We start from the raw sequence: 26164 nt of genomic DNA on the forward strand, positions 1-26164 counted from the left end.
TACCATACGACCCAGCAAATCAAGTCCTAGATACACTTCCAAAGAGAAATAAATGCTCACACAAGGAGGGCATTGGTGATAAGGCAGACGTCCATGTCTAGGAAGTGCTTAGTAATAAAGCAAAAGTGGGAAACAATTTGAAAACTGAAGAGCTATGTCAGGACAAATAGCTACAAGCCGAATGCTGATACTGGTATGTACAAAGAGATGCCATTAAAATTTTAAACTCTTAAGCAAGCAGGGCTAAAATGAGTGTCACACAAATAGGTAGTAATTCTTTTCAGCTGCTATTTTAATCCATCGTTTTTATAACAGCCAATACAAATCAAAACAATTTTTCTAACAATCATTTTTATTCAAATAGGATCCTATTTAATAATGAAGGTCACATGTCTTAAAAATGTCTGAGCTGGGCTACGGACTCGAATGGATAGTTCACTGCCAGCAGCCGTTAAAATAATGCTCTTTGCTTGCGACACTAGCATCTCACATGGGAATGTTGATTCTTGCTGCTAATATGCCTAGAAGGCAGCAGCAGATGAACCAGGTATTTGGGCCCCTGCCACCCAAGTAGGAGAGCAGGATGGAGGTCCTGGCTCCTAGTTTCGGCCTGGTCCAGATCTGGCTTTTGCAGCCATTTGGGGAATGCACCGGCAGATGGAGGATTGCTCTCTGTCTTTCCCTCTATCACTTTGCCTTTAAAATAAATAAATATTTTAAAAATAACAATGCTGTTGATGCAGGATCCAATGAAGAGAGACAAGCAATTTGATTTCACTCATTTTCCATTATATATTAAACACCTTCTTTATATTCAAATTATTCTGTAAATGAAAAAAACTGGATTTTCAAAAGGCAGTGGGTCTAAGGAGAGCTGCACATAATCCACAAGTCACCATACTGAAGAACCTTTTGTGTCATCAAATGTGGTTAAGCTCTAGTCTCAACCCAGTACTGAATTCCCCTGATGAACTCTCTGCCCTGCCCCAACCGCCATCACATCCTACCTTGCCCACCTCACCCCACAAAGAGAAATCCTACTCCAGAGGGAATCAGTTTCTTTTTTCCCATTTCTGTGGTTGGGCTATCCAATGTTTATGGATTTTATTCTCAGACTCTTGTAACTCAGTCTTTCCTTAAAGAGAAAAACTTTTTCACGTCACTTCTTTAGGATAACCTTTCCAGGACCATTTCCCCTCTAGTAAATGTACCAATCAAAGGTAAATGAGTGAAGTAAGGAGATTTTAGGAGTAGGTCAGGGATTCAAGGCCCAGCACACAGCTACCTGCAACTTACCTTTCCAGCCTTCCCTCATCCCTGCTCCACTCACTGGGAACGGTCCACCGACAGAGAGTTCTCCAAACATAGGCATTCCAACTGTCACATTGTTACCCACATCATTCATCTCCTATTTCCTTGGAAACACTGCCCTCACTCCAGGCCCATTACTTCTTTACTTATTCACATCTTACTTGAAAACCTCAACTCTTCATATAACCTGTACTAACACTCTTGGCCCTGTAAGAAGTAATGTAAGCTCAGTGTCATAGCAAGCCAATGACATGCTAGCATCATGGCACTGAGAGCAAACACCAAAGACACAGGTCAACTTTACTTGGTCTCCCCTTGTAGAACTTTTTCTTTTTTCTTTTTTCTTTTTATTTTATTTTATTTTTTTTATTTTTGACAGGCAGAGTGGACAGTGAGAGAGAGACAGAGAGAAAGGTCTTCCTTTTGCCGTTGGTTCATCCTCCAATGGCCGCCGCGGTAGGCGTGCTGCGGCCGGCGCACTGCGCTGATCCAATGGCAGGAGCCAGGTGCTTCTCCTGGTCTCCCATGGGGTGCAGGGCCCAAGCACTTGGGCCATCCTCCACTGCACTCCCTGGCCACAGCAGAGAGCTGGCCTGGAAGAGAGGCAACCGGGACAGGATCGGTGCCCCGACCGGGACTAGAACCCGGGGGGCCGGCGCCGCAAGGCGGAGGATTAGCCTAGTGAGCCGCGGCGCCGGCCTCCCCTTGTAGAACTTAAGATCTGTCTGGGTGAGGTGGGCAAAGTCTCATTATTACAGCAATCGCTTATATAAAATATTCATCTGCTTCCAAGTTACACAAACAATTTTAATGCAAACATTCAGTAGGGCAGCTTTCCCATTGCTCCCAAGATTTCAGCTCTTTCTGCTGCTGTCGGCATAGGTGGCTTCACTCCATTCTGTCTTCTTTGGACCATGACAGAATTCTGTGTGTAGGAATAAAATAAGAATTCATAATCAGTCATGTTTTAAATGCTATACACTTGTCAGGAATTTGCTATTTAAAACATTCCTCAAAAAGAATTTTTTTTTTTTTTTTGACAGGCAGAGTGGACAGTGAGAGAGAGAGAGAAAGGTCTTCCTTTTGTCATCGGTTCACCCTCCAATGGCCACCGCGCCGCGCTGATCTGAAGCCAGGAGCCAGGTGCTTCTCCTGGTCTCCCATGGGGTGCAGGGCCCAAGCACTTGGGCCATCCTCCACTGCCTTCCTGGGCCATAGCAGAGAGCTGGCCTGGAAGAGGGGCAACCGGGACAGAATCCGGTGTCCCGATCGAGACTAGAACCTGGTGTGCCAGCGCCGCAAGGTGGAGGATTAGCCTGTTGAGCCACGGCGCCGGCCGAAGAATGTTTTAAAAACCAAGTTAAGGCTGGCGCCGCAGCTCAATAGGCTAATCCTCCACCTGCAGCGCCAGCACACCGGGTTCTAGTGCCGATTCTGTCCCAGTTGCCCCTCTTTCAGGCCAGCTCTCTGCTGTGGCCCGGGAGTGCAGTGGAGGATGGCCCAAGTGCTTGGGCCCTGCATCCACATGGGAGACCAGGAGAAGCACCTGGCTCCTGGCTTTGGATCAGCGCGGTGTGCCAGCCGCAGTGGCCATTGGAGGGTGAACCAACGGCAAAGGAAGACCTTTCACTCTCTGTCTCTCTCACTGTCCACTCTGCCTGTGGAAAAAAAAAGTTAAACCCTACACCCTGATTCTAAGACTCCAAATAAATGTCTTCAAATTATTAACAATTAAATTGAAGGGATTATTCTCACAGGAACATTCACAACAAGTGGCTGGATAATACTGGGTAAGCACAAGGGTACAAGAATATATGAGGGGCCATCGCTGTGGCATAATGGGTAAAGCCACTGCCTGCAGTGCTGCCATGTCATTGGCTTGCTGTGCATCCCATATGGGCACTGCTTCTAGTCCCAGCTGCTCCACTTCTGATCCAGCTCTTTGCTATGGCCTGGGAAAGCAATAGAAGATGGCCCAAGTCCTTGGGCCCCGGAACCCACGTGATAAACCTGGAAGAAGATCCATGCTCCTGGCTTCGGATCAGTCCAGCTCCAGCTGTTGTGGCCATTTGGGGAATGAACCAGCAGATGGAAGACCTCTCTCTCTAACTCTGCCTTTCAAATAAATAAATAAATCTTTATATATATATATATATATATATATATATATATATATGAAGGGACTTCAAAAGCTTCATAGAAAAGTAGAGCTAAAGGATAAATTTTGCTACAGAAAATTTTGAAATCCATGCATACTTTTTTCATAAAACATATCTTCCATGAACTTTTTGAAGACTCTCTAGTATAGTTCACCAAGAAGAGATACTAAGTAATTACTAAATGAAACCAACAGTCCATTTAGCAAAGAGAAAATAAATAGCTGAGTCCAGCTCTTAGGGAAACAAAAATTATACACCAACATCTTGTGAAAAACGTGATCATTTTAACTCCCAGGGATGCAGTGGGGGAAAAGGCAGAAACGGAGGTGTACTGTGATGTCTCGTGGAGGGGTAAGTTATAGGTTCTGTTCATTTCAGAGTTATTATTTTAGGGCTGCATACATATACATACTTAGTAAGATTCACAATGAAACTGCATTCTTACACTTTACAGTAGGATGAGGTATCAAGGGCACTCAAGGTCTCTTTAGGGCTGAAATAACACAGGGAAGACAACTGGAAAGTTAAGCTTCACTAAAGCCATCACTGGAGAAAAAAGGGATTGTGGGTACTAAGTAATTTCAGGTCTCAGTTCCAAGTCAAAGAGATGGGTTTTCAGCGTAAAGCTAACCAAGCGAGACTTACCCAGAATCTTCGGCAATTTTTGTACTTCAAGAAGTAACTGGAACACCTTTCTTTGTCATAGTTGTTTTCATCCATACACCTGGTAGATGCATCAGATTCCTTAAGTATGTAAGAGAGGCATCACTTAAAACGTGGGATGGGGTCCAAAACAAACAAACTCTTCTGAAGCTGCTTCCTCCTTAATGAACAATTTCACATTATGTGCTTTATTTTGTTCATTTTAACGGGTGGAGTAGACACTAATAAGAAACTGAACCATGTGGTCAATTATCTCAGCACTTTCTGTTCAGGCAGACATTTCTCTTTTTCATAGTCAGGCCCAGTTTTTGAATAACTGAATAAGAGGAATTTGAGCCAAAATACTAACTGGGATCATCTAATCCAGTAACTACTTAGCAAGAAACTAAAGCAAGGCACAATACACTCAAAATGTCTTCTCTAGAGAGCTGGAACTCTCCCGACACACAATCAACTCTCTTGCTTTTCCAGATTCTCACTTTGACTTGAATTTTGATCTTAATGTTGGCACGGGGATTCCAAGCAAATCACTATTAACTGGTCTACCCTAAATTAACACCATTCATCTCAATGTATTTTGGGCTATTAGTCATTCCAGTATGCAAGTAAATAAACAATGTATGTATGTCATCTTGATAGATGTCATGAACATCACTTAAAAACCAAAGTGAGCAACATCAGTATATGAGTTCAATGGAGAGTAGCTGCCATTTGGGAATTAAGAGTAAAGCCGTCTCAACCAGAAGTAGACTGGAGAACAAACTTCAAAGGGAAAGGTATGAATGTGAGAAGTCATCTAGAAGAAAACTTTAATGAAATGGGTGGGTGATTTCTTTCACAGGCATAAGAAACATATTCTATCTAAATAAACTTAGTACAACTTTTGAAAACTGAGCTAATATACAGAACAAAGCTAAATTCTATGCCAAATATTTAATGAATGTATATTATTTAGAAAATGTTCATAGGATTGGGGAGATATACAATTTTTCACAGCACCAATAGGAAGACTATTTTTCAAGGGTGGCAAAGCTACATGTCAGTATTGAGGGTCATACCAGATAAATGCCAGTGAAAAGGTATTATCACAGCAAACCTTTTGTTTATAAGATACCTTTGTGAAAACCTTTACTTTTTTTTTTTAAGATTTATTTATTTACTTGAAAGTCAGAGTTACACAGAGAGAGAAGGAGAGGATAAGAGAGAGAGAGGTCTTCCATTCGCTGGTTCACTCCCCAATTGGCTGCAATGGCTGGAGTTGTGCCAATCTGAAGCCAAGAGCCAGGAGCTTCTCCCAGGTCTCCCACACAGGTGCAGGGGCTCAAGGACTTGGGCCATCTTCCACTGTTTTCCCAGGCCACAGAAGAGAGCTGGATCGGAAATGGAGCATCCGGGACTCGAACTGGTGTCCATATGGGATGCTGGCACTGAAGGCAGCAGCTTTACCAATTATGCCACAACGCTGGCCCCAACCTTTACTTTCAATAGGCTAATTAATTCTATTACCAGTCCATTATTCTTAGCCAGGTTGGCTCAAGGACAAGATGAAATTACTGCTATTAAAACCATAAACTGGGGCTGGCACTGTGGCATAGCAGGTAAAGCCACCGCCTGCAGTGCCGGATCCCATATGGGCACCGGTTAAGAGTAATAGAAGATGGCCCAAGTCTTTGGGCCCCTGCACCCACGTGGGAGATCCAGAAGAAGCTCCTGGCTCCTAGCTTTGGATCAGGCCAGTTCCGGCCTTCGTGGTCATTTGGGGAGTAAACCAGCAGATGGAAGATAGCTCTCTCTCTCTCTCTCTACGTCTGCCTCTGTATAACTCTGCCTTTCAAATAAATAAGTAAATCCTTAAAAAAAAAAAAACCATATAATAATAAAATGTAATTCCCTCCAATTTTTGAGGTTTTGACTAAAGATATTTTCCTCAGTGTTACATATGCCTGTCTAGTTTTACAGTGATGACTAAATACTTGCATATTATACAGATAAAAAAATGAAGAAAAGATGAATATTTGTTAGCTAAATTGTGAATGTCTAAAAATGCTCTGGTGAAATAATCACAGCTAGCCAGAGTATTTTTTGTACAGAAATAACTTGATTCAACAACTGCAGAAAACAGATATCCACAAATTTAGAAGAAGCCTACTTTCCCAACTTAACACTCAAGAAAATGAAAAACAAACTACCATACCAACAAACAAGGATTCACGTCAGGATCTCTCAGCCGCCGCGTTACCAAGGGCATCGTAACAGTCTTCTTACTGAAGGGACTAGGGGAAAAAAAGAATTATGAAATCAATGGTAGAAAATCAATCAGTAAATCTCTCAAGCCCTACAAGTTCTTGAAAATTTAGTTTTGGCATCATGATCACCTAGTAAAAGACTTTGCATATACTTTGTATTTTAAGAATAAAGACTTGGATATGTACATGCATGTGTGTGTTTATATTGTCACTCGTACCTCAACATAGAGGCCACACTGGAATCCTTCTATCCAGTAAGATGAGTCAAATGTAATTCAGCTCTTAAGTTTAAGCAACTAAAATACTAACAAAACTAATATCCATTGATTACCATACAAAGTAAAGATTTAATTTAGTTGTGCTCAGCTTTAACAAAAAAATCTTTTTATCAACTAAAGGATCAGAGTGCCTATCACAGTGTGTGACCAGCTCTAAGGTAGCAATACATCAAACAGGCAAGTTAACACCTACAGACATTTTGAAAAGACATGTTAAAATTTTACTTTCAGTGCCATCTTCTACCTCAGATTTCTCTTGGTTAAAAGAAGTCAAGGAATAGTAACATTGTTTAGTAATCTTCCAACTCAAATCTTAGAAATTCAGCTTTGCAAATGTATTCACTGATTTAAGATGATCACAGTTCTGAGTGCCAATTAGTACAAGTCCTCTACTCAGGTAATATGTATGTCTACTATATCCCAGGGAAATCGCCCTCTCCCAAAGAGTCAAATGAAATTGACATATGTCTGTTATCTCAAAGAAATATTACAGAAAAAAACTGAAAGAGAACACTCAAAAAAGAATAGCGGGGCCGGCGCTGTTAAAGCCCTGGCCTAAAGCACTGGCATCCCACATGGGTGCCAGTTCGATACCTGGCTGCTCCACTTCTGATCCAGCTCTCTGCTATGGCCTGGGAAAGCAGTAGAAGATGGCCCAAGTCCTTGGGCCCCTGCAATCGCATGGGAGACCCAGAGGAAGCTCCTGGCTTTGGATCGGTGCAGCTCTGGCCATTGTAGCCATCTGGGGAGTGAACCAGCGGATGGAAGACCTCTCTGTCTCCACCTCTCTCTGTAACGCTTTCAAATAAATAAAACAAATCTTTTTTTTAAAAAAAGAATAGCTAAATACCCCAATTATTTCAGTGGTTTTTTTTGTTTGTTTCAATATACTATTAACAAACCATCCACAATATTTCAAAATGTTCTGGGTTAAGGAGCTGTTTTAATTTATATTTTTAAATTGTTTCAGTGTAATCATTCTTCCACCTAAAGCTTTAAGGAGAAGCCAGCAAACAAAGTAGTGCAACCCACCAAACTCCACTGAATAAAATAATACATTGGTCAGTATAAGTAGCTAGTGGTCAGAATTTTTGTATGAAACAGTTCCTAATTTCCTTGGCCAAGATGGGACCATCAAAAAACAAAAAAATCAGTCATATTAATGTAAATAAAGGATACTTCTGGAAAAAACATCAAACCAAGGAAACTCCTGGTAACTGGAGGCAATCTCAATCAAGATTTACCCAGTCTCATTTCTTGTTATGGTAAAGCTAAGGGAGACCAACCTTTGCAAAGATGGAAATGGGACTGGCTATTCTGGAGTCCTTTAACTTTCCTCGACTAACTAAACATTTCATGCTTTTCACTGAACAATACATGAAAATAATCAGCCAACAGGAGCAGCTTGGCAAAAAGGAAGCTGTCCAATTGTATCTGGAAGCTCCTGTCCTGAACAAGACCCTTTTGCAGCGTGAATTCTTCCTAAGAAGGGATGCTGGTACCAAGTAACTTCACAGCCTTCTATGAGGCCAGACCACAGCACCCTGCTCAGCAGTCTATACGCTTCGGATAAGATAATCTCAACCACCATCAGATGCAGGAAAAGATTTCAAGTTTCGTGTTTTACATGAACGTGTTCTACTCTATACTTTATCATCACCATCAGTGAGAATTCTTCAACAGCAACACTGAGGCACCATCACATGCCCCCGAGTCAGATCTGCTGCATGAGTTAGTTCATTCACAGCGCTTTTCTTCTTCCTTCCGGATTTTAAAAACAAATCACTCTAGGCTCGTGTTTCCGAAGGTCACCTCCTCTGCACGAATTCCTTACCTACTACCTGGAAACCCAGAGGAATGTCAGTTTACAGAGAGGACCGGCGGGGCTCCACTGGAGGCCCTATCGACCCCTTTTGGAAGGCACAGTCTCCCCAAAACGTCACACGGCTCTGCCAACTGCAGAGGACGGCAACCGAGAAAACCAAAGATTTCAGGGAGGGGCCGCAGAACCTCCGCACGTTGGAGGAACAACTTGAAATCCATTCTACAGGGTAAACTGCTCCTCGAAGCAGCCGGTTCCCCACACGGTCGTTCTCGGCCCCACTCTCCCAAGTACCTCAGAGGCAAGGGGGAAGGGAACGTCACTGAACACCTTCCAGGCCCACCGGCCGGCAGTAGCACCCGGAGCAGGATCTGCGGCTCGGTCGCGTCCGGAAGCCGGAACCCAGCACGCCGTTACCCCACCGAGGGTGCAGAGGTCAAGCGCACGAGGTCGGGGGTGGCAAACCGGAGCGGGGGGTGGGGGAGGGAGATCGGAAGAGAAACCGCAGGGATGTCAGTCCGAGGCTTCGCCGCCTTCCACGGGGCTGCCGGTCAGTCTAGTCGTGGACGGCGGGCCCAGGTGAAGGCACCTTGCTTGGCCCCCCGACGCTGCCGGGAAGGTCAGGGTGCGAGGAATACGCCGGGAATGGGGGGGGGGGGGTGGACGGTGAAGACAGGCGACCGTGCTTCCAAGGCTGGGGTGCAGGACGAAGTTAGAGCTGGGAGGAGAGGGTGCCCGCACGCGGCAGCGGTCACCTTCCTGGCCCGGGCCGCACAGACCCCTGTGGTGAGAGGAGCCGCGGGAAGGGGGTCCGCGCTGCGGCTAGGCCCGGCCAGGAGGAGACTGGAGGTCCACGGGGCGGCCCAGGTGCACCCTTCTCTTCCCGCTTCCCTGCAGCGGCCGCGGAGGGAGGGGCGGGGAACCACTCACCTCGGGCCGCCGCTTCGCCACCACCCAGGCCGTCTGCAGCTCCAAACACGTCAATGGCTCACGCAGCAGGACCTTAAGTAGCGTGCACCCCAACATGCTGCCCCCGCTCCCCGGCGGCCGCCCGCCCAATCGGCGCGCGCTGCAGCCAGACTGACAGGCGCGTAGGACTCTGAGCGGCGGGGGCGGGCGGGCCTCGCCCCGCCCCCGGCTGGCGGGAGGAGGGCCAAGGTGGGAGGAGTGGGCGGGACGGGGCGCGAGACCCCGCCCCCTCGCCCGCCCCGCCGCGCCCCCCGCGCCGCGGCCTGCTTCTTAACACTTCGGCTTGACGGGCGACGCAGCCGGCCAATGGGCCTGCCGGCCCGCGGCGGCGCCGGCGCGGACTGGCCGGCCCCGGGGCGGAGCTCGCGCGGGGGGCGGGCGCAGCGGCGGGTGGGGGCTGGGGGCGGGCCGGCGGGAGGCGGGGGCGGTGGCCGAGAAGGCCGGGGGAGGCGGCGGTGGGCGCGACGTCGGCGGCGGCGGCGGCGGCGGCGGCAGCGGCGGCGGCAGCGGCAGCTGCAAGTTGGGCTGCAGGGGCAGCGCATACACTACAATGGCTGCTGGAAAGAGGCGTAAGGAAACAATTTCCAGGCCCGCCGCGTCCAGCCCGAAATATGAGAAAAAAATTATTAGAAATTCCGCGGGCGGTGTAAAGGCGGCGGACGGGCCGGAGGGAGGATGTTAAAGCCCCGCGGTGAGTTCTCCCGGGGTCCGGGGCGGCGGAGAGGCGTTTAGCGGGAGAAATATCAGGGTTATTTAAATTATGGGACTAGCCGAGGGGGCAGAGGAGCAGCGGCGGCGGCAGGAGGAGGAAAAGTTTGTGCTACTCTCAGCCCCTGCTCAGGACCCCAGAGAGAAAAATAATAATAAAAAATAAAATAAAATAATTCGGCGGGGCTGCGAGGACTCCCGAAGGCGCTTCTGACAGGGCAGGGGGCGATGCGGCTGGGGACCCGAAGGTGAGGTCGGTGGGAAAAAAAAAAAACGTTTTATAAAGGGTCTGGAAAGTTTGGAAAGTTTTCCTCCTCCTCCTCCTCCTCCTCCTCTCTGGTGCTGTGAATATTGTGACAGCGGCAGCGGCAGCAGCGAGAGCGGAAGACATTAGAGACCCGAAAAATAAGGGAAAAATTAATATAAATTCAGTTTTGAGAGTAAACTCTCCGCATTTTCCACCAAAACATCCCGGGGGAAGGTCGCTTCCCAAAGGGCCTGGCGGAAACCCGCGGTCGGCAATATTTGGGGGGCACTTTGAGTGACTTGGGGTAACTTTGCCCCTTTTTCAAAAGAGGTTTTTCTTTTCTGGAGAAATGCATTTGTTTTGTGCCCTTTCCTCAGGTGGGCGAGCCGGGGTCGGGGTGCGGGGTCTGCGGGGAGGTGTGAGCCCGGGGTGTGTGGCTGCTGGGGGGGGTAGGGGGAGGGGGTGCTAAATGAAAGCAGGAGATCGGCACACAGCAGGGACAGCTTGTTGTCAGTATCATAAACAACCAAAATGGAGGGAGAACTCAGGCATATAACCAAATAAAAATTTTTAAAAAATCGCAAAAAATCCCTAAAACTCCGGGATGCTCCCCCTTTTCTCGCTAAAGGTAAAAGGACGAACCGCCTTTCCCCTGAAGTCCATTTTGACTTTGCAGGGACCAAGGAGTTAATATTTATTTATTTTTTTAAAACTTTCGAAGGGCAAAAAGCCTTTTATAACTCAACCGACAATGAGAAAACGTGAAAATCCGATGCAAGAGAAGCAGGGGGAGGGAGGGGGGAGGTGTTAGTGCAGAAACTGCTAAACTTATTGGTAATGGGGACTGATCTGAGATAAGATAAACACTATATTTGCTATTTTATAACTCCCTTTTAATGATCTTTTCGGGGTTTGGTTTTTTTTTTTTTTTTTTTTTTTTGGTGGAAAAGAAGTGATGCCATTTTCTTAATAGAGTTAATATGTGTGATTGGAAGAATAAACCTTTCCGGCTTTAGATTGCATTTTCGTCGCATTTATGCTTCAGGTTTTGTTGGTGGCTCCCTCCTTTCTTTAAACTGGGCTCTCCAGAGGAGGGGTAGAGAGGTGATGGTGTCCAGAGTCTGGACTGCCAGACCTTTTGGGGAGGGCTGGGGGAGCTGCTTGGTTTTTCTCTTCCTGACACGTTTGCTTCACCTGTTCATCCTCCCTAAAGAATGTTAAGCTGAGGTTTTCTGGTTTTACGTATAGACAAGGATGGTGCCTCTTGCATCACACTGATGTTAGTGGGAAAGTGCTGCTGATGTTGGTTCCACGTGGGATATGGGACAGAGCAGGGCATTTTAAAGGGACAGCCTCTCTTTTTTGATGGTTCTCATCACCTACACAGAATCACTGTTTGAGGGACCAGCAGCAGAGGTGCTGGGAGGGTGTGGTAAGGGAAGAGCCTTCTCTTTCCATTACTCAAGTGCACCCACCTTTGGGAGTGATGGAGGGAGAGGGGATAAACAGACTGCAGGGAAGGTGTGTGTGTGTGTGTGTGTGTGGACAAGAGTGTGTATCCAAGCTGCTCTTTTGTGTAACATGCCCTCCCAGGAACTTTTCATGTTACATCGCTTTGCTTTGGAAGCTGATTTTGGAAGGAATTGTGGAAAAATGGAAATAGTTTAAGGTGTGTGGTGTAATGGTATAGCATTATTGAACAGTTATGAATTCTGTGCAGTGAGATCAAAAAGCTATGTATGCCCATAATGTGATTTTACAGCCATTTTGTAAAAGCTGTAAAATACCTAATATTCACTTTGGCTTAAGCTATATTAAGGACTTCTGGTTGAAACTTACAGATAAAGTGATGAAGATTCTTTAACAGTGTAAGCAGTAAGACATTTCCTTGGGAGGAAAAAAGCACACATACCAGCACCATGGAAAAGTTTACATCTATATCCATTTTTAAAGCCCATCTTAGACATAATGTTGTAACTTTGAACCTTTGAAATGAAAAGATTTTTTAAAACACTGAGACCTCTCAGTTTGCATCTTTTCAGTTGAATTTATTTGTGTTATTTAACAGGAAATGTTTACTGATCATGAACTACTATCAGCTTTTACGTGTTAGATTTCCACAGCATTTTCCAAATTTAAAATATTTAAGTTGTTAGACATACTGTATGTGGGAATTTAGGTTAATCTGGAATAGAAATTACTTGTGTTCTGTTTTCCGCAGGTATTTGGAGTTTTCTAAAATAAGCACCTATTTTCCTTTGTTTTTATGATTTACAGACGTGAATTAAAATTTGAGCTGAATTTTTAGACTCCTTATACAGAATGCTTTCTGTTGCCATACTGTTTAAGCAAAGCATCATTTTCTAGTGTGTTGTATGTGACCTTGTGTCCACAAATGAGTTATTCTCCGCACCTTCCTGTAAATACCTCCTTAACAGTATGGCATTGGTGTAGTGTTTGAGTACATCATCTGTGGTTTCTGACTTTGGAAGCAATTATAACTTTCTGAGGACTCATTGAAAAATTAACCCCATGAAGCACTGTTAAACCAAAACTGATTGGAAAGGGATTAAGCTATCAATGGAGCAGAGGAGTCCCCCACCCACCACCAAGGTTCTGTGCAGAGGTTTCAGAATGCCATTGATGCTTAACAAAACCTTTGAAGTCTATCTTACATGCTCTTTGTATTTTGGCTCAGGATGGTGACACTGACTCTTAAGTAGTCCCTATTATGCTATGCTTTTCAAGTACATGAGACTTGTAGATTTTGAATAGTTGCCACTATGGCAAACTAGATACTGATAGCAATTCAGTGTCTGTAAAAGTGAAGGAGAAGTATTTCTGCCAGTTATACTAAATCATTGGGTTATTTAGATTGTTCCCACACTTCAAGTCATGATTAGCTTATTGTCAGCCTAAGGAAAAGTGCTGGTATTGTCATTTTTTTCCCTCTCTCTTTCGTATGATGGTATAACTTTCTTCGTGTTTGGATTATATACAACTAGCTACTTGTCTGAATTAGAAGATGCGCTCGTAGAGCACAAATATAAAATCTGTGATTCCTCAGACAATCTTAGATAGGGCACAGCACAGTAATGTGAACTGGTTATATTGGTCTTTCTTGATGACTTAGAAATGCTACCTATTGAATATCCTTTGTCTGAAAATAACATTAAATTATGCCAACTTACAGAAATAATCTAAAGATATTATATACTCAAAATCTTTATTTTAGTTAGAATTAGAGAAATTTCATAGACTGAGAATCTTACTTGAAATTTACATTACTAATATTGCTATTCAAAATTCTATAAAGAATTGAGCTGCTGTGGAAGACGATTTTATTATAAGTGTGGGGTAATACTGATAAAATTCTGTATCTGTATAGTTACTATAACCAAAATATTTTAATATAGATATTTTACAGTTAGATAAATTAGTGAGTTTGCTTTCATCAGTACAGTTTGAAGTTTTTAAGGATATTCTTTGTGTTTTAATATCATACAAAGATGGTGTTTTTTTCCTTCATTTTTAACATAATCCTGTTTGTTACTATATACATTTTAGTTTAGTATTTTGGAAGTTTTCCTTTTTGAGGATTAAATCGTTGTTTCCTAAAACTAATATAATTTCCCTGTCTTAACAGATTTGAAAAGCTAGTAGATAACTGAAACATCTATCTATAGCCATCCTTTAGTTTTGTTTCAATAATTATTTGCCTCTGGAGCTGTGTAATCAAAATGATCACCTTTTTAGGAATGTTTTGATATTTTTTCATTTAGAATCTTGTTCTTTGGAAAATTAAGATATATGAAATATTACCTGTCTCTCTGTCTGTCTGTCTCTCTCTCTCTCTTTCTCATACACACACACACACACACAGAGCCAAGAAAAAGGAAGGGAAGTTTTTCTGAAAAACTACCTAGAATGCTTGGGCATGTGTTCTTTTTGATGTGTTTCCAAACTTATAAGAAATATAAATTTGTTCCCCTTCTATTGATAACATCTTAGATGTTTTAGTTGTTTAAGTAAGGGCAGAGTTTCAGCAGGAGAGAACTGAACTGTCCAGCAAAAAACAAGACAGTGAATGTGTTCAAGGTAAAAGGGCTGCAAATTGTCCCTTGAGCCATTTTTAAAAATATTTTAAGATTCTGATAAACACCTTTTTTGAAGCATTAAATAGTTTGAAAGTATATTAGTTACTGCTCCAAAACAAAGGTGGACCTTTGATTTCTTTAATTTTAACAGGAATTAATATAGGCAGCATATTTAACCAATTAGTAAGTGTTTAGGTAACCTTGGAAATGTATTTACAAATAAGTTAAATGTGAGGATAGGGTACATCAGATTGACGAACTATAAAGTTATCCATGATTTCAGAATTCATGTATGGGAATTCTTTTCCCTCTCACCGTAAGAACATTTTAGAGGTAACTAATTTTTAGTTTTTGTATTTATTTCATTGCCTAAATTTTTTGAAATACACAAATCTGAAATCCACCCTGTTACTCCATTTTATTTATATCAGGGAAATATTTGTATCTTATTTGCAAATTTAATTGTTAAATTTAATTTGAAGAACTAAATGAAAATTTTTAATTACACTCTTTTATAAGATTACTATTTCAGAATTTTTAACATTTGAAGTTAGGAGAAATACATGTGTATAAAAGCCTAGTAGAAATATAGAGGCATAATTTGATTTTTACTTTTAAATTGATTGGCCTGCTTCCCACTGGTTTGCATTCTGTTTAGTGTGTACACCTGTCTGTGCCTCCTCTTTTCAGGGTACTGACAGAGAAGTGGTGTGGAACTGCCAAGGATACTTGGGCAGTTTTGTTTTCTGATTTTGTGTATGTACTGGTGTTTTTTGGTCTTAAGGATTTTGCTCCTTAAAAAAAATGCTTATCAGAATACAAAATGTTTCTCATACTACAGAAATATCTTAATTTTAAAAAGCACAGTGGTATGATACTACATTAAAATTATTACTATATAAAAGTCCCTGGATGTCTTGTGAACAGTGTTACTGCAGGATCATGGCATGAAGTGCATGAAGACCAAGCACAGTGTGTGTTGGGAACTGGAGATGACTACCCAAGAAATGTGTGTGTGTGAAGAATGAATGAACTCACACAATTATATCTTAGGTTAAACAGATAAGCAATTTGCTTAAAATATTTCTTGGTCTTGTTTTTAAGTAGGATCTTTTCCTAAACTAAAAGTATTGAAAACCTAGAAATGTAAAGGTGTTAGAAAGCAAAAATGTATTTTAAAAATTAAGAGTTTTAAACAATGAAAATATAAAACAACAGCATAAGTGTGAACTAAAATATTCAAAATTGACGGTAAAGAACTAGGGAGATAAGAATTTCAGAATAAAATAGCAATTTATAAAAAATGTGAAATTCGACTTATGTGACTAAAGAACCACCAACTGCTGAGCAAAAATTACAAATTTACTTAAAAATGGAATGATAATTGGGAAGATTATCTGGGAATATTTTTAACACAAATTGCTAGTTTTATATTGACTTGGAAACAGATCTACAAAGCCTCCCCTTCTTATTTTCTTAGATTTGAATCAAACTAAATTAAATTCTAGGAATAACTTGTAGTGGCTATTTGGAATTCTTTTTCAAAAAATAAGAAAAAATATTTTCTGCTGTTTTTAGAAAAGATATTAAAGATTATTTTAAATAAGTACCTACATGAAGTGTTCTGAGAACCTTAGAAACTATTGAAAATTATCTTCTTCATTCCTTATCAGAAACTTAAATTTTCCTTAAGTTAGTGAAATAAATGTTAAGAATAGTTTGCTCTGTGCAATTTTTTTTTTTTTTTTGAAATTTGGATAATTTTTTTTTACAGACTTAATCACATTGCAAAAGCTTTTCACAAGATGGAGATAATAACATTTTGCCAACGTTTTTTAGCTTCTGGAATGTGTTTAGGTGTTTGTTGCGGACTAAAGGAATTTTTCTTTCCTATTTGTTAATCAGCAGTTGATTTTTCTGGAGGGCAGTTTAAATCTGTGACTGTTATGTTCTGGAGTCGAGTTTGCCTTAATATCAGAAAAGATTTTGAGAATGGAGGAGGCATCTGCTCTTGAAGGGCATGGGAGTCCTTTACCAATCGTAGCTGAGGTGCCATTGCAGGGTCTTGAACCCTTCCTTTTCAAGAATGAGAGCCTCATTTTGACTCTGAGTTGTTGAATGGCAGAATTAGTGTCTCCAGCCAGTATTGGAATGGCACCTGATGAATGCCTTGATAATTTATAATTTCCTATCTTTTAGTTTCTGCATATGAGAATGTTAGTTCTCAGAGTATATGCTACAGCTGAAGAGCAGCATCTGTTTAAAAAATTATGCCCCTTTAATCAATTAGAGCCTAAAAGATACATTTTTGGAGACCATTAAGCTAGAAATCAATTAGAAATGGGGAATTTAGCCCTTTTGCAGAAAGGCAAAATTAGAAAGTATTACAGTCAATTTTGTTTAAACATATTAGTAGTAAACATCAGTATAGTTCTTGATCAGGAGAATTTTAAGAAGTTGAACTTGAAAGCTTAATGTAATTCAGGTGTGCAGGTTCACAGTAGCACCAGTTGAATTTTAGTCTGCTAGATTTTCTCAGTAACTTTATTTTGTTTTCTTGTATTGTCTTTATGTTAGAATTACATAGATCTCACAGAACTTCTCATCATATCCTATGAAAGTTATAATAAGGTTTTATTTTTATCAACTTTAGGCAGAGAAGTGAAAATACCATTTTATCTGAGAGTGTATTCCCTTTCCTGAGCTGCTTTTTTGCATCTCCTATATAGAATTTCTGCAAGTGTTCCATTCCAAAGAAGAGGAATTAGCTCTGTTACTTTAAAACTAAATTTGTTATAGATTTTTAGTTTATGTGGGAGTTGTCAATTTATGTATTTGGACAATACCTATTATAACCTTTAAAATAAACATTCATATAACCAGTTTGTCTAATTATAAGCTACATTTCAAACATGAATTTGCTTTAAAATTGTTTTCTAAATAAAACTGAGACAGTGTTTTTTATGTGTTCTGCAAACTTGCTACTGAGGTTATTTAATGGAGTACAATTTCAACCTACATTATGTTTTGCTTCTAAATATTAGTATTTTTTTGAAAAATCACTATTTAAATCCATAGAGTCTCAGCTTTAAAATAGAATTGGCCATACAATAAAACAAGTCAGTGATAACAAAAGTGATGGAAACAGTCCTACCAGTTCTTATTTGGAAAGAAAGTACAGGGCACACTGAACAGGAGTTTGTGACATTTCATGCTCCTTTTTCTTGCTCCATAAAATGAGCATCCTCAGAGCTACTATTCTGCAAACAAACAGCTAATTGAACAGGTACCTTGTAATGTGATCTGCTTCAGTTGATTTTGAAGTAAAAGGTGTAAGCCAGACGTTCCTCAGCAATAATTTGGCACATATCACATTCTAAAAGATACTGTATGTAAAATATAGTGTCATAAGTGTTTACACAAATCAAAAGCGAGTTATCAAGCAGTAAATTTCTTTAGACATAGCATGAAGGTTTAAACTATTTAACTGCATAACTTGATTTACTGCTGCAATATATGGAATTTTAACTGAAAGAGTTATTTTTGTCTCCAAAACTCGTGTGTGTGTGTGTGCGCGCACGCCTAGAAGTTTGTAAACAAGGTGAATACATATAGAAGTTTGACCATCTGCACAAGTTTGTAAGCATCTATCCTTTGACAATTAATACATTTTTTTCAAATACATAGCCAGTATTACTTCAGAGATCATGGTATATTCAGTTACTTTAGCTATTTTTTCATAGAAAAGTGGTGGTGAATAAGTTAGAACTGTTGAATGTCTGTTGGACTTGAAATTTGTAATCATTCAGTATTTAATACTTTTCATGATATTTTAATTTTTTCAAAGTACTGTTACAGTTGTTTTCTTTAAAAGCCCTTCTTTGGGGACATGATAGCCTAATTAAAACAGTTATTTTAAAACTCTAACTTTGTAACTACTTTTATTTATAAGAATATTCCTTTTCCCAAGCTTGTATTATTAAAACAAATTCCTGTCCTGGAGCACTTTTAATCATAGCCTGGATTATTTTTTTTAATACATACTAAAGATACAGTTGCTCTTCCTAAACGTGGAGTCTGATGTGGTGCTTGATTTTAATCATATTCAGTTCACCTTTTATTGGTCAGTACAGAAAGAGGACGAGAAAGCAGTTTTCTGTGAGAAGTGCCATTGATCACATTCAGAGGCTGACTCATAATAGCTTTTCTACCATGCATGATACCTCTGCCAGAATTAAAAGGAATTTCTTAATTAAAACCAAAATACTCGTGGGTCTCAGAACTGTTTTCCTAATCAGATTTCAGTCACACTTGTGTGCGTCCATTGGCCATTGCCAGTGTTCTTGCTGTTTGGGTCTGTTTTGTTCTCAGTGCTGCCACCCTGTGTGTGGCAGTGCCTCAACTACATGCACCAATTTTCTGTTCTGTTATTATCAAGCGACAACATCCAAAACCACTTCTGGACAGTGAGCATACATATTAACATGAGTGTAGAAGGGACTGTGTACACAGAAGACTGTTCCTGTGTTTGATGCTGTACTGAGCCTAGATTGTTAAAAACTTACACTTTGAGAGGGGTGGTATTCAACTGCCAAGAAATGAAACTTGGGACTTTTTAAAGGTAAATACTTGTATTAGTTTCATCTGTCATTTCACTAAACTAGAGTATAGTTGGACTGAAATTTTAAATTTAGCTTGAAACTGGTCAAAATAATAAAGCAGAAGTCCTGATCCTTCAAAGATGAGAGATGTTACAAGATATTTTAGCCAAGTGTTACTTAAAAGTTCTTTCGAGTAAAAACAAAACCAAAAATGAGCAGAAAAAGGCTGTTTCTGTTTAAAAGAAAAAGAAACTTAACTTGATTTGTTAAATTATGCCCTGAATCATTAGCCAGCATGACTTTTAAATTATATCACCTAAAATGCTTTGAATATTAATGCTGTGCTTAAGCCATGGAATACTTATCTATTTTATCACATTTAATTTTCACAACAGTCTGTGAGATAGGAAGTGTAAGCATATTGTGAGTGTAAAAAGTAATAAGGACTTCAGAAATCAGGATTCTGTTATTTTTTACAAGTAAGTCTTTAGAATGAAAAGACCATAAGAGCTAATTATTGTACATTGGTTTGCTGGTGTAAACCTAAATTATGTCCATATTGAAGTTAATGTATTTATAAAATAATAAATGTGTGCAAAAATAAAAGATTCTGGCATAAAGTTGATGTTGAGTAAATAACTCAAGTTAGAAAGTATAGTGTGTCTACTTATTTTTAAAATATACATAAGGAACTAGGGGAAATTTATAAACTTAATAATTTAAAGGAGATTTTTGAAAATATAAATGAGCTTTGCTTTACAATATGGATCTTTAATAGGCACAGTTTTGTTAATTTTTGCTTTAAAACAAAAAAAGCCATCCAATTTCAGAATAATGAACCAACATTTATTCCAGAATTTTTGAATGGTTTTAGTTCAATAAACCGTATAATTCTGTATCGGGAAAATTGAAAATACTGCTTAATTTGTTTAACTTTAGATGTTAGACTTCCAGGATAAAATTGTCACTGATGATCTTCCCATCCAGAAGAGTTGAGAGAATTTAATACAATAAATAGTATTACCCCAATTATTAAAAATAACAGATTAAATTCAAGACCTCCATTTGGATATTCACGTAACCATCCCCATGGTTTGAGGGATTTAGGCCCTGTGTCTTCCTTTCTGTCTCCCCCAAATACACATAAATACCCATGGAAATTTTTTTACCTTAATTGAAATTGGGAATGTGATTAAATATTGAATCAAGATCAAAGTATTATCATCTTGAGCAGAGGAAATATTTTTTAAAAATTCTGTGCTCTAGCTCATTTTTATTCTTTAAAGCAATTTAAAGATGAGTCAGAATCAGCTAAACTTATTTTGATAAGGCAATATGAGAGTTGTCTGGACTTGTGTAAAATAGCAAGACTTTTGACTGAATGATTATTTGAGCGATCTAAAATATAAAATACAATTATAGACTACCAAGTTTCTTGCCAGTTCCCAACTCTAGATGCTACTATCTAGAGTAATTACTGGTGTTTAATCAGACATTGATAGCTTCTACAGTGAGACAGGTTGTGGTTTGCATTTGCTTTACATCCTATTTATTAAAACTTTATTCTTTGTTCCCAATGGGAGCCAGAAGTGGGGAAGAGTACCTCATGCCACTTTTAGGTTACTGGTATATGGCCTCTGCTTTTTCCTTACCTTTTTTTTTTTTTTTTAAATGTCTTTTGGATGTTGGATTAATGGGAAAAAAAAGAGACCACAAAGTGGTATATTTTAAAATGTGACATGAATGGCCCAGACATTAAAATCTATACGTATCCATGGGAGGGAGAGGGCCCTGAAAAGGGCGTGAGTTAAGACTAGGCAGGAAGGAGGGAGGTTCGGGTGGAAGGAGGTTGGGAGGCAGAAGTGTGCTTGTCCACAGCCACCAAGAAGACCAGTCTGACTGGAGAGGGGGGTTTGTAAGGGAACAGTGCAAGGGAAGACTGGAAAAGTATGCTGAGACTGATTGTGAAAACCTTGAGTTACCAGCCTGGGGAATGTACTCTGTGTGCTGTGGAAGGCACTGCTGCTGTTTGAGCAGGGGAGGATGAGTTAGGAAAATGAAGTGGATTTGGGATCCGGAGTAAATTGAGCCCATGGATGTGAGACCAGAGTTCTAGAAACATGAACATACTCGACCTTGCAGCAGGGGTCCCCCTGCCAAGGCGGAGACTCAGGTCTTTATTGCTAGGTCCACTCCCCCTAGAAAGTTCTAAACATGGATTTTCCAGTGCCTCTTTGCTGTAGCCATTTGGATCTGGATGGATGATAGGCATCTCAGAGTCTCAGGTCCCTCCAACAAGCAGTTCATCCTGATGTAATGTTATTAATGGCCCTACCATTCTTTTAGGCCCCTAGTCACCAATCCACTTCTCTGCGTTCAGTTGAAACTTAAGTTTTTAGGTTTAAGACTTCTGTTGTGGAGACATTAACAAAGTGGACAGAGGAAAGAGACTTAATACCCAGTGGATTCGATTCCAGGGTGGGAGGGATGGTGGGGGATGCCGAGAGCAGTGAACAGGAGGGATGAGCAGGCAGCAGGTGTGGCACAGTCAGGTTCTTGCCTGGCACTGAGCAGAGGGCATAATAGTGAGTAGAGAAATGACCAAGAAGGCTGGCAGGGGAGGCTGGTGCCAGGATGTATCAGCTCTCCAGTACCATGCCTAAGAGTTTTCATTCTGTTGAGAAAGGGACCCACTGGGAGTCAAAGCACAGTGGTTAATGATGTGTCTGTACCTGTTTCTCCGTTCTCTGGCCCTTTGCTCATTCCTGTCTTCATGGTCCCTCAGCATGTATCCTTCTCCTGGGCCTCCTTCCCTGCCTGCCTCCCCAGAGAAGACTGGCACACCTGGTCGGTGTAAATTCCACCTGACTCTTCTCTGCCTCTGGATCCTTCTGTAGTGGTGCCTAGCCCTCCTGCGGGGGCCCAAGGGGGATTTGGCTTCCCTAGGGAGGCTGGACCCATGGCTGTGAGCATCTTGCACTAGGACTGCTGGAGCCCATTACTCCAGCATTGCTTGGGTCCTTGTGTTATCTCTCGCCCCTCCCCCCAGGAATTTCCCATTGCTTCCCTTCCATCTTAACTCTTCCTTCCCAAACTGACGTAGAAGACCTCTGCCTTCATCCCACCTTCTACTCAAGTTGGTGTCAGGCTTCCTGAAAGAGCCATCTGCATGTGGTCTGCTTCCTTCTTCTCTCCTTACTCTCTTTTTGTTTTTGTTTCTAAAGATTTATTTATTTATTTGAAAGGCAGAACTAGAGACCGACAGAGAGAGAGATCTTCTGTCTTCTGGTTCACTCCCCAAATGGCCTCAGTGGCTAGGGTTTGGACCAGGCCAAAGCCAAGAGCCTAGAATTCCATCCAGGCCTCCTGCATAGGTGGCAAGGGCCCAAGCTCTCAGGCCGTCTGATGCTTTCCAGATGAGTTAGCAGGGTGCTGGATCCAAAGTGGAGCAGCCAGGACTCGAACCAACATCTATATGGGATGCTGGTATTATAGGTGGTAGCTTGACCGTCTAAGCCACAGTGCCAGCCCCATCCTTACTCTTTTTTTTTTTTTAAGATTTTTTATTTATTTATTGGAAAGAATTACACAGAGAGAGAAAGAGAGGCAGAGAGAGACATCTTCCATCCCCTGGTTCACTCCCCAGTTGGCCACAATGGCCAGAGCTGCGCTGATCCAGGAGCCAGGAGCTTCCTCCAGGTCTTCCCATGCAGGAGCAGGAGCCCAAGGATTTAGGCCGACTCCTACTGCTTTCCCCGGGCCATAGCGGAGAGCTGGATCAGAAGTGGAGCAGCTGGATCTCAAACCCATCCGCATATGGGATGCTGGCACAGGGGTAGCTTTACCCAGTATGCCACAGCACCAGTCCACGTCCTTACTCTTTAACCATCCTGCCTGTGTCATCATTTGGGGCTTGCATTTGAAGAGAACATATATTGAAAGTTCCCAAGTGCCAAATCTGGTGGCATGTTTTCTGTTTCGTTCCCATGTGGCCTCTGCAATGTTCCATACCCTTTGCAAATTTCACCTCTGACTTTCCTGCCTCTCCCACTCCTCCTCTCGCACTTCTTTAGCACTTCCTTTTGTGGTTCTTCCACCTGTCACTAATCACCAGGGCTCTCTAGGTCCCCTTGTCTTAGGGTGTACTTTCCCTGAGCACCAACTCCCTCTGCTCCTGTGCCTTTGGCTCACAATTTCATGTGAGCCAGACCCCCCCCTCTCTCCAGGACCTCCATACCTCTTGTGGTTTGCACTAACGTCTCTATGTTTATGTTCAGGACACCTTTCTTCCCATCTCTTACTCATTCAGTGGACTTGACAATGTGCCCGCCTCCCTGGATTAGGTACTGTGTGCATCCCTAAGCCAGATCGCCCCACCCCCCGAGTAAGGGAAACGGCAGTAAGCAGGACACCCTCATATTGCAGCAGGTGGTATGAGGGAAGTGACATGGAACACAAGCGTGAAAAGAGGCCTAGCCTTAGGGACTGGAGGGAAAAGGACCCTTAGAGACAGTGATCAGAGGAGACCTTGATAAAGGAACCTTTGTGTAGAGGAGTGAGGGATGTGAAGGGACCAGCTACGAGGACACAGGACTCTTACATTCAGAGGTGCTGGAGACAAGAGGAGCAGCAGCTCCTGTCATGCGCAGAACTCCTGAGCAGAGTGTGGCTCCCTCTTGCAGAGTGGCTGTCACCTCCAGTCTTAGCCTCATCTGTGCTGTATTCTGCCTGTATCCCCAGGGCCCAGACGTTATGAAATCGTCCCCTTATGGTGTAGTACCCTAAAAGTGAAACTCTCTGGGACTAGTGTTCTCTTCCACATGCCTCCCTCCCTGGCCCCCTTGGGAGCCCTGTCACTGGGTGGCCCTAGTCTGCCTGCCTTTGCTGTGGTTCCACCTCCTTCACAACTTCCCTGGAACACTGTTGCATCCTGTGTGCCTCCAGCTACCTCTCTAAGCTGAGCCCTGGAGAGCAAGGGCCATGTACTCCCAGCAGGTACTCACTAGACACCTGGGGAGGACTGCCTTGCTTTCAGGACCAGTCAGAGAGTTGATTGTAATGAAAGGTAGCCAGAGGAAGCCTGGAGTGGCAGTTAGGGGTTGTGTGACAAGAGTGTGCTGTCCCAAGGCATGTCCCAGGAGAGCTTTGGACCCCACATGGCATTCACAACAGGAGGCCTGGGTTTGGCCCTTTAGAGGCATGCAGCCTCCTGTTAATTGTGCAACACCGGTCAGCAGGGATGGAGGTAGGGGACAGCTATGCCTTCCTGCCTTCATAACTGAGCCCTGCCCAACACACACCCACAAACCTCTGAGTGCCACCAGGCAAGCTGACCCTCATCCACAGCAGCCTTTGCCATGGGGCTGCACAGACAAGTACACATGCCCCAAAGTCAGACACAGACACAACCACCTGAGGACAGAGAATGTACACATACCCAAAGCACCACATGCTAGGGCGGACCCCAGATCCCAGAGAGACTTAAACATAGTGGGGATGGAAGGCACACATGCCTGGGGAGACTATCTGTGCAGCTATATGTAATTATGTTTATATTTCAGCAGAGAGAGAGCAGGAAAGCAGAGATAGACACATAGCCAGCTCATACCAGGGATTAGAAGCAGAGGTGTACAGCCCAAGGGGAGACTCAGCAGTGGGGAAAAGACTCACATCTTCTCCAAGATAGGCTGCGAGAAAGACTGACAGCTGCAAGAGACAGAGATAGTGATACACATCTACAAGGTGGAAGTGGGAGTGACAGGCAGACTCCAGGGTGGGCAAGACAGAGTCACACTCACACCAGGAGGTGGAGGGAGAGCCACAGTCATGCTAGGATGTGACAAGAGACACACACCACGAAGTGTGGGAAGAAAGGCTCGAGATTTAAGGAGAGAGACATTCACACCAGGATGTGTTGAAGACACACCACAATATGAGGAGAAGTGTGTGCAAGACTTGCAGGAGACACAGTTGCACCAGGATGTGAGGGGAGACACACTCAAGCCAGCATGTAAGGAGGGGGATGGACTCATGCCAGGATGTGGGGAGAGATACTCACTGCAGGACCAGGATGTTAAGGGAGACATATTCACACTACGATGTAAGGGGAGAAACACTCCAGAATGTGAGGGGAAGCATGTTCACACCAGGATGTGAGGAGAGAGACTCATGTCAGGATGTGAAGGGTGGAGACAGTCACATCAAGATATTTGGGGGAGACACCACATTATAAGGGAAGATGCATTTATACTCCAGAATGTGAGGGGAAGCATGTTCACACCAGGATGTGAGGAGAGACCAGAATGAGAGGGGAGACATTCATACTAGGATATCAGAGGAGACATATTCACACCAGGTTGAGGGGAGCCACCGTTATATCAGGATGTGCAAGGGGCAGTGAGGGACCACTCCGAGGTGTTTGGGGAGATACAGTCCCACTGAGAGGAGACATACCATTCCCACTTCAATGGGCAGATTCACTAGGCCCATTAGGATGGGGAGGAGAGACACGTGTACCCTGAACGGGTAGACACAGAAGCACCCAGAGGTTGGGGAGAGCCCCCCAGAGGGAAAAGGACACACCCACCTGGGAAGAGGAACACAAGTACACAGCAGGCGGATGGCACCCGGGAGGTACATACCCCTACTCAGAGAAGGAGAGCAGCATGTACACACACACACTGGGAGAGGAGAGGGATGTGCGTGTCCCCCAGAAGGACAACACAGTGGGGAGGGAGTTGTCACGTGCACACACATTCACTCACCTCCAGATGGGGTGGAGAAGAGATCCAGACATGGGTGGAGGAAGATGCACGTGCAAGCACACCTACCAGGAGGGAAGAGAGACAAGTACAAGAAGGCAGGGAGGAAGCCACAGACAGTGACAGGGTCACACGGGGAGAGCCCCCCACTCCAAGAGGAGGTGAAAAAGACCTGCATACACAGTTCTAACATCATGATTTGCACCACTGCACCAGTGACTTGGGGCTGGGAGGTGCTGGCAGTGCTGGCAACCCCTGGGCATGCTGCATCCTGCTGCCCCCTGGATTTTCCTGTAAACAGC

General features: G+C 42.8%; 2 protein-coding genes across 5 annotated transcripts in view; one reads left to right on the forward strand and one right to left on the reverse strand.

Annotated features, from left to right (window-relative positions):
- Nucleotides 1-271: 271 nt before the first annotated feature.
- On the reverse strand, nt 272-9516 carry CHCHD7 (coiled-coil-helix-coiled-coil-helix domain containing 7). Of its 2 annotated transcripts, none has more exons than XM_062188479.1 (4): nt 9410-9516; nt 6328-6406; nt 4116-4214; nt 272-2236 (listed from the first exon to the last, which is right to left on the reverse strand). In XM_062188479.1, the coding sequence occupies exons 2-4, from the start codon at nt 6379-6381 to the stop codon at nt 2132-2134; spliced, it is 258 nt and encodes an 85-aa protein (XP_062044463.1). In that variant the 5' UTR covers nt 6382-6406; nt 9410-9516; the 3' UTR covers nt 272-2131. The 2 variants fall into 2 exon arrangements, with proteins under 2 accessions (XP_062044463.1, XP_062044464.1); XM_062188480.1 differs by lacking the exon at nt 9410-9516 and adding an exon at nt 8774-9338.
- A 476-nt stretch (nt 9517-9992) lies between these two features.
- The window catches only part of PLAG1 (PLAG1 zinc finger), a 45003-nt gene continuing 28831 nt past the window's right edge, over nt 9993-26164 (forward strand). For all 3 annotated transcript variants that reach the window (XM_062189578.1, XM_062189580.1, XM_062189579.1), the window contains exon 1: nt 9993-10139. The gene's annotated coding sequence lies outside the window, so the exon portion shown is untranslated. The remainder of the gene's footprint in view (nt 10140-26164) is intronic.

This window comes from Lepus europaeus, chromosome 4 (assembly GCF_033115175.1).
Source record: "Lepus europaeus isolate LE1 chromosome 4, mLepTim1.pri, whole genome shotgun sequence".
NCBI classification, from domain to species: Eukaryota; Metazoa; Chordata; class Mammalia; order Lagomorpha; family Leporidae; genus Lepus; species Lepus europaeus.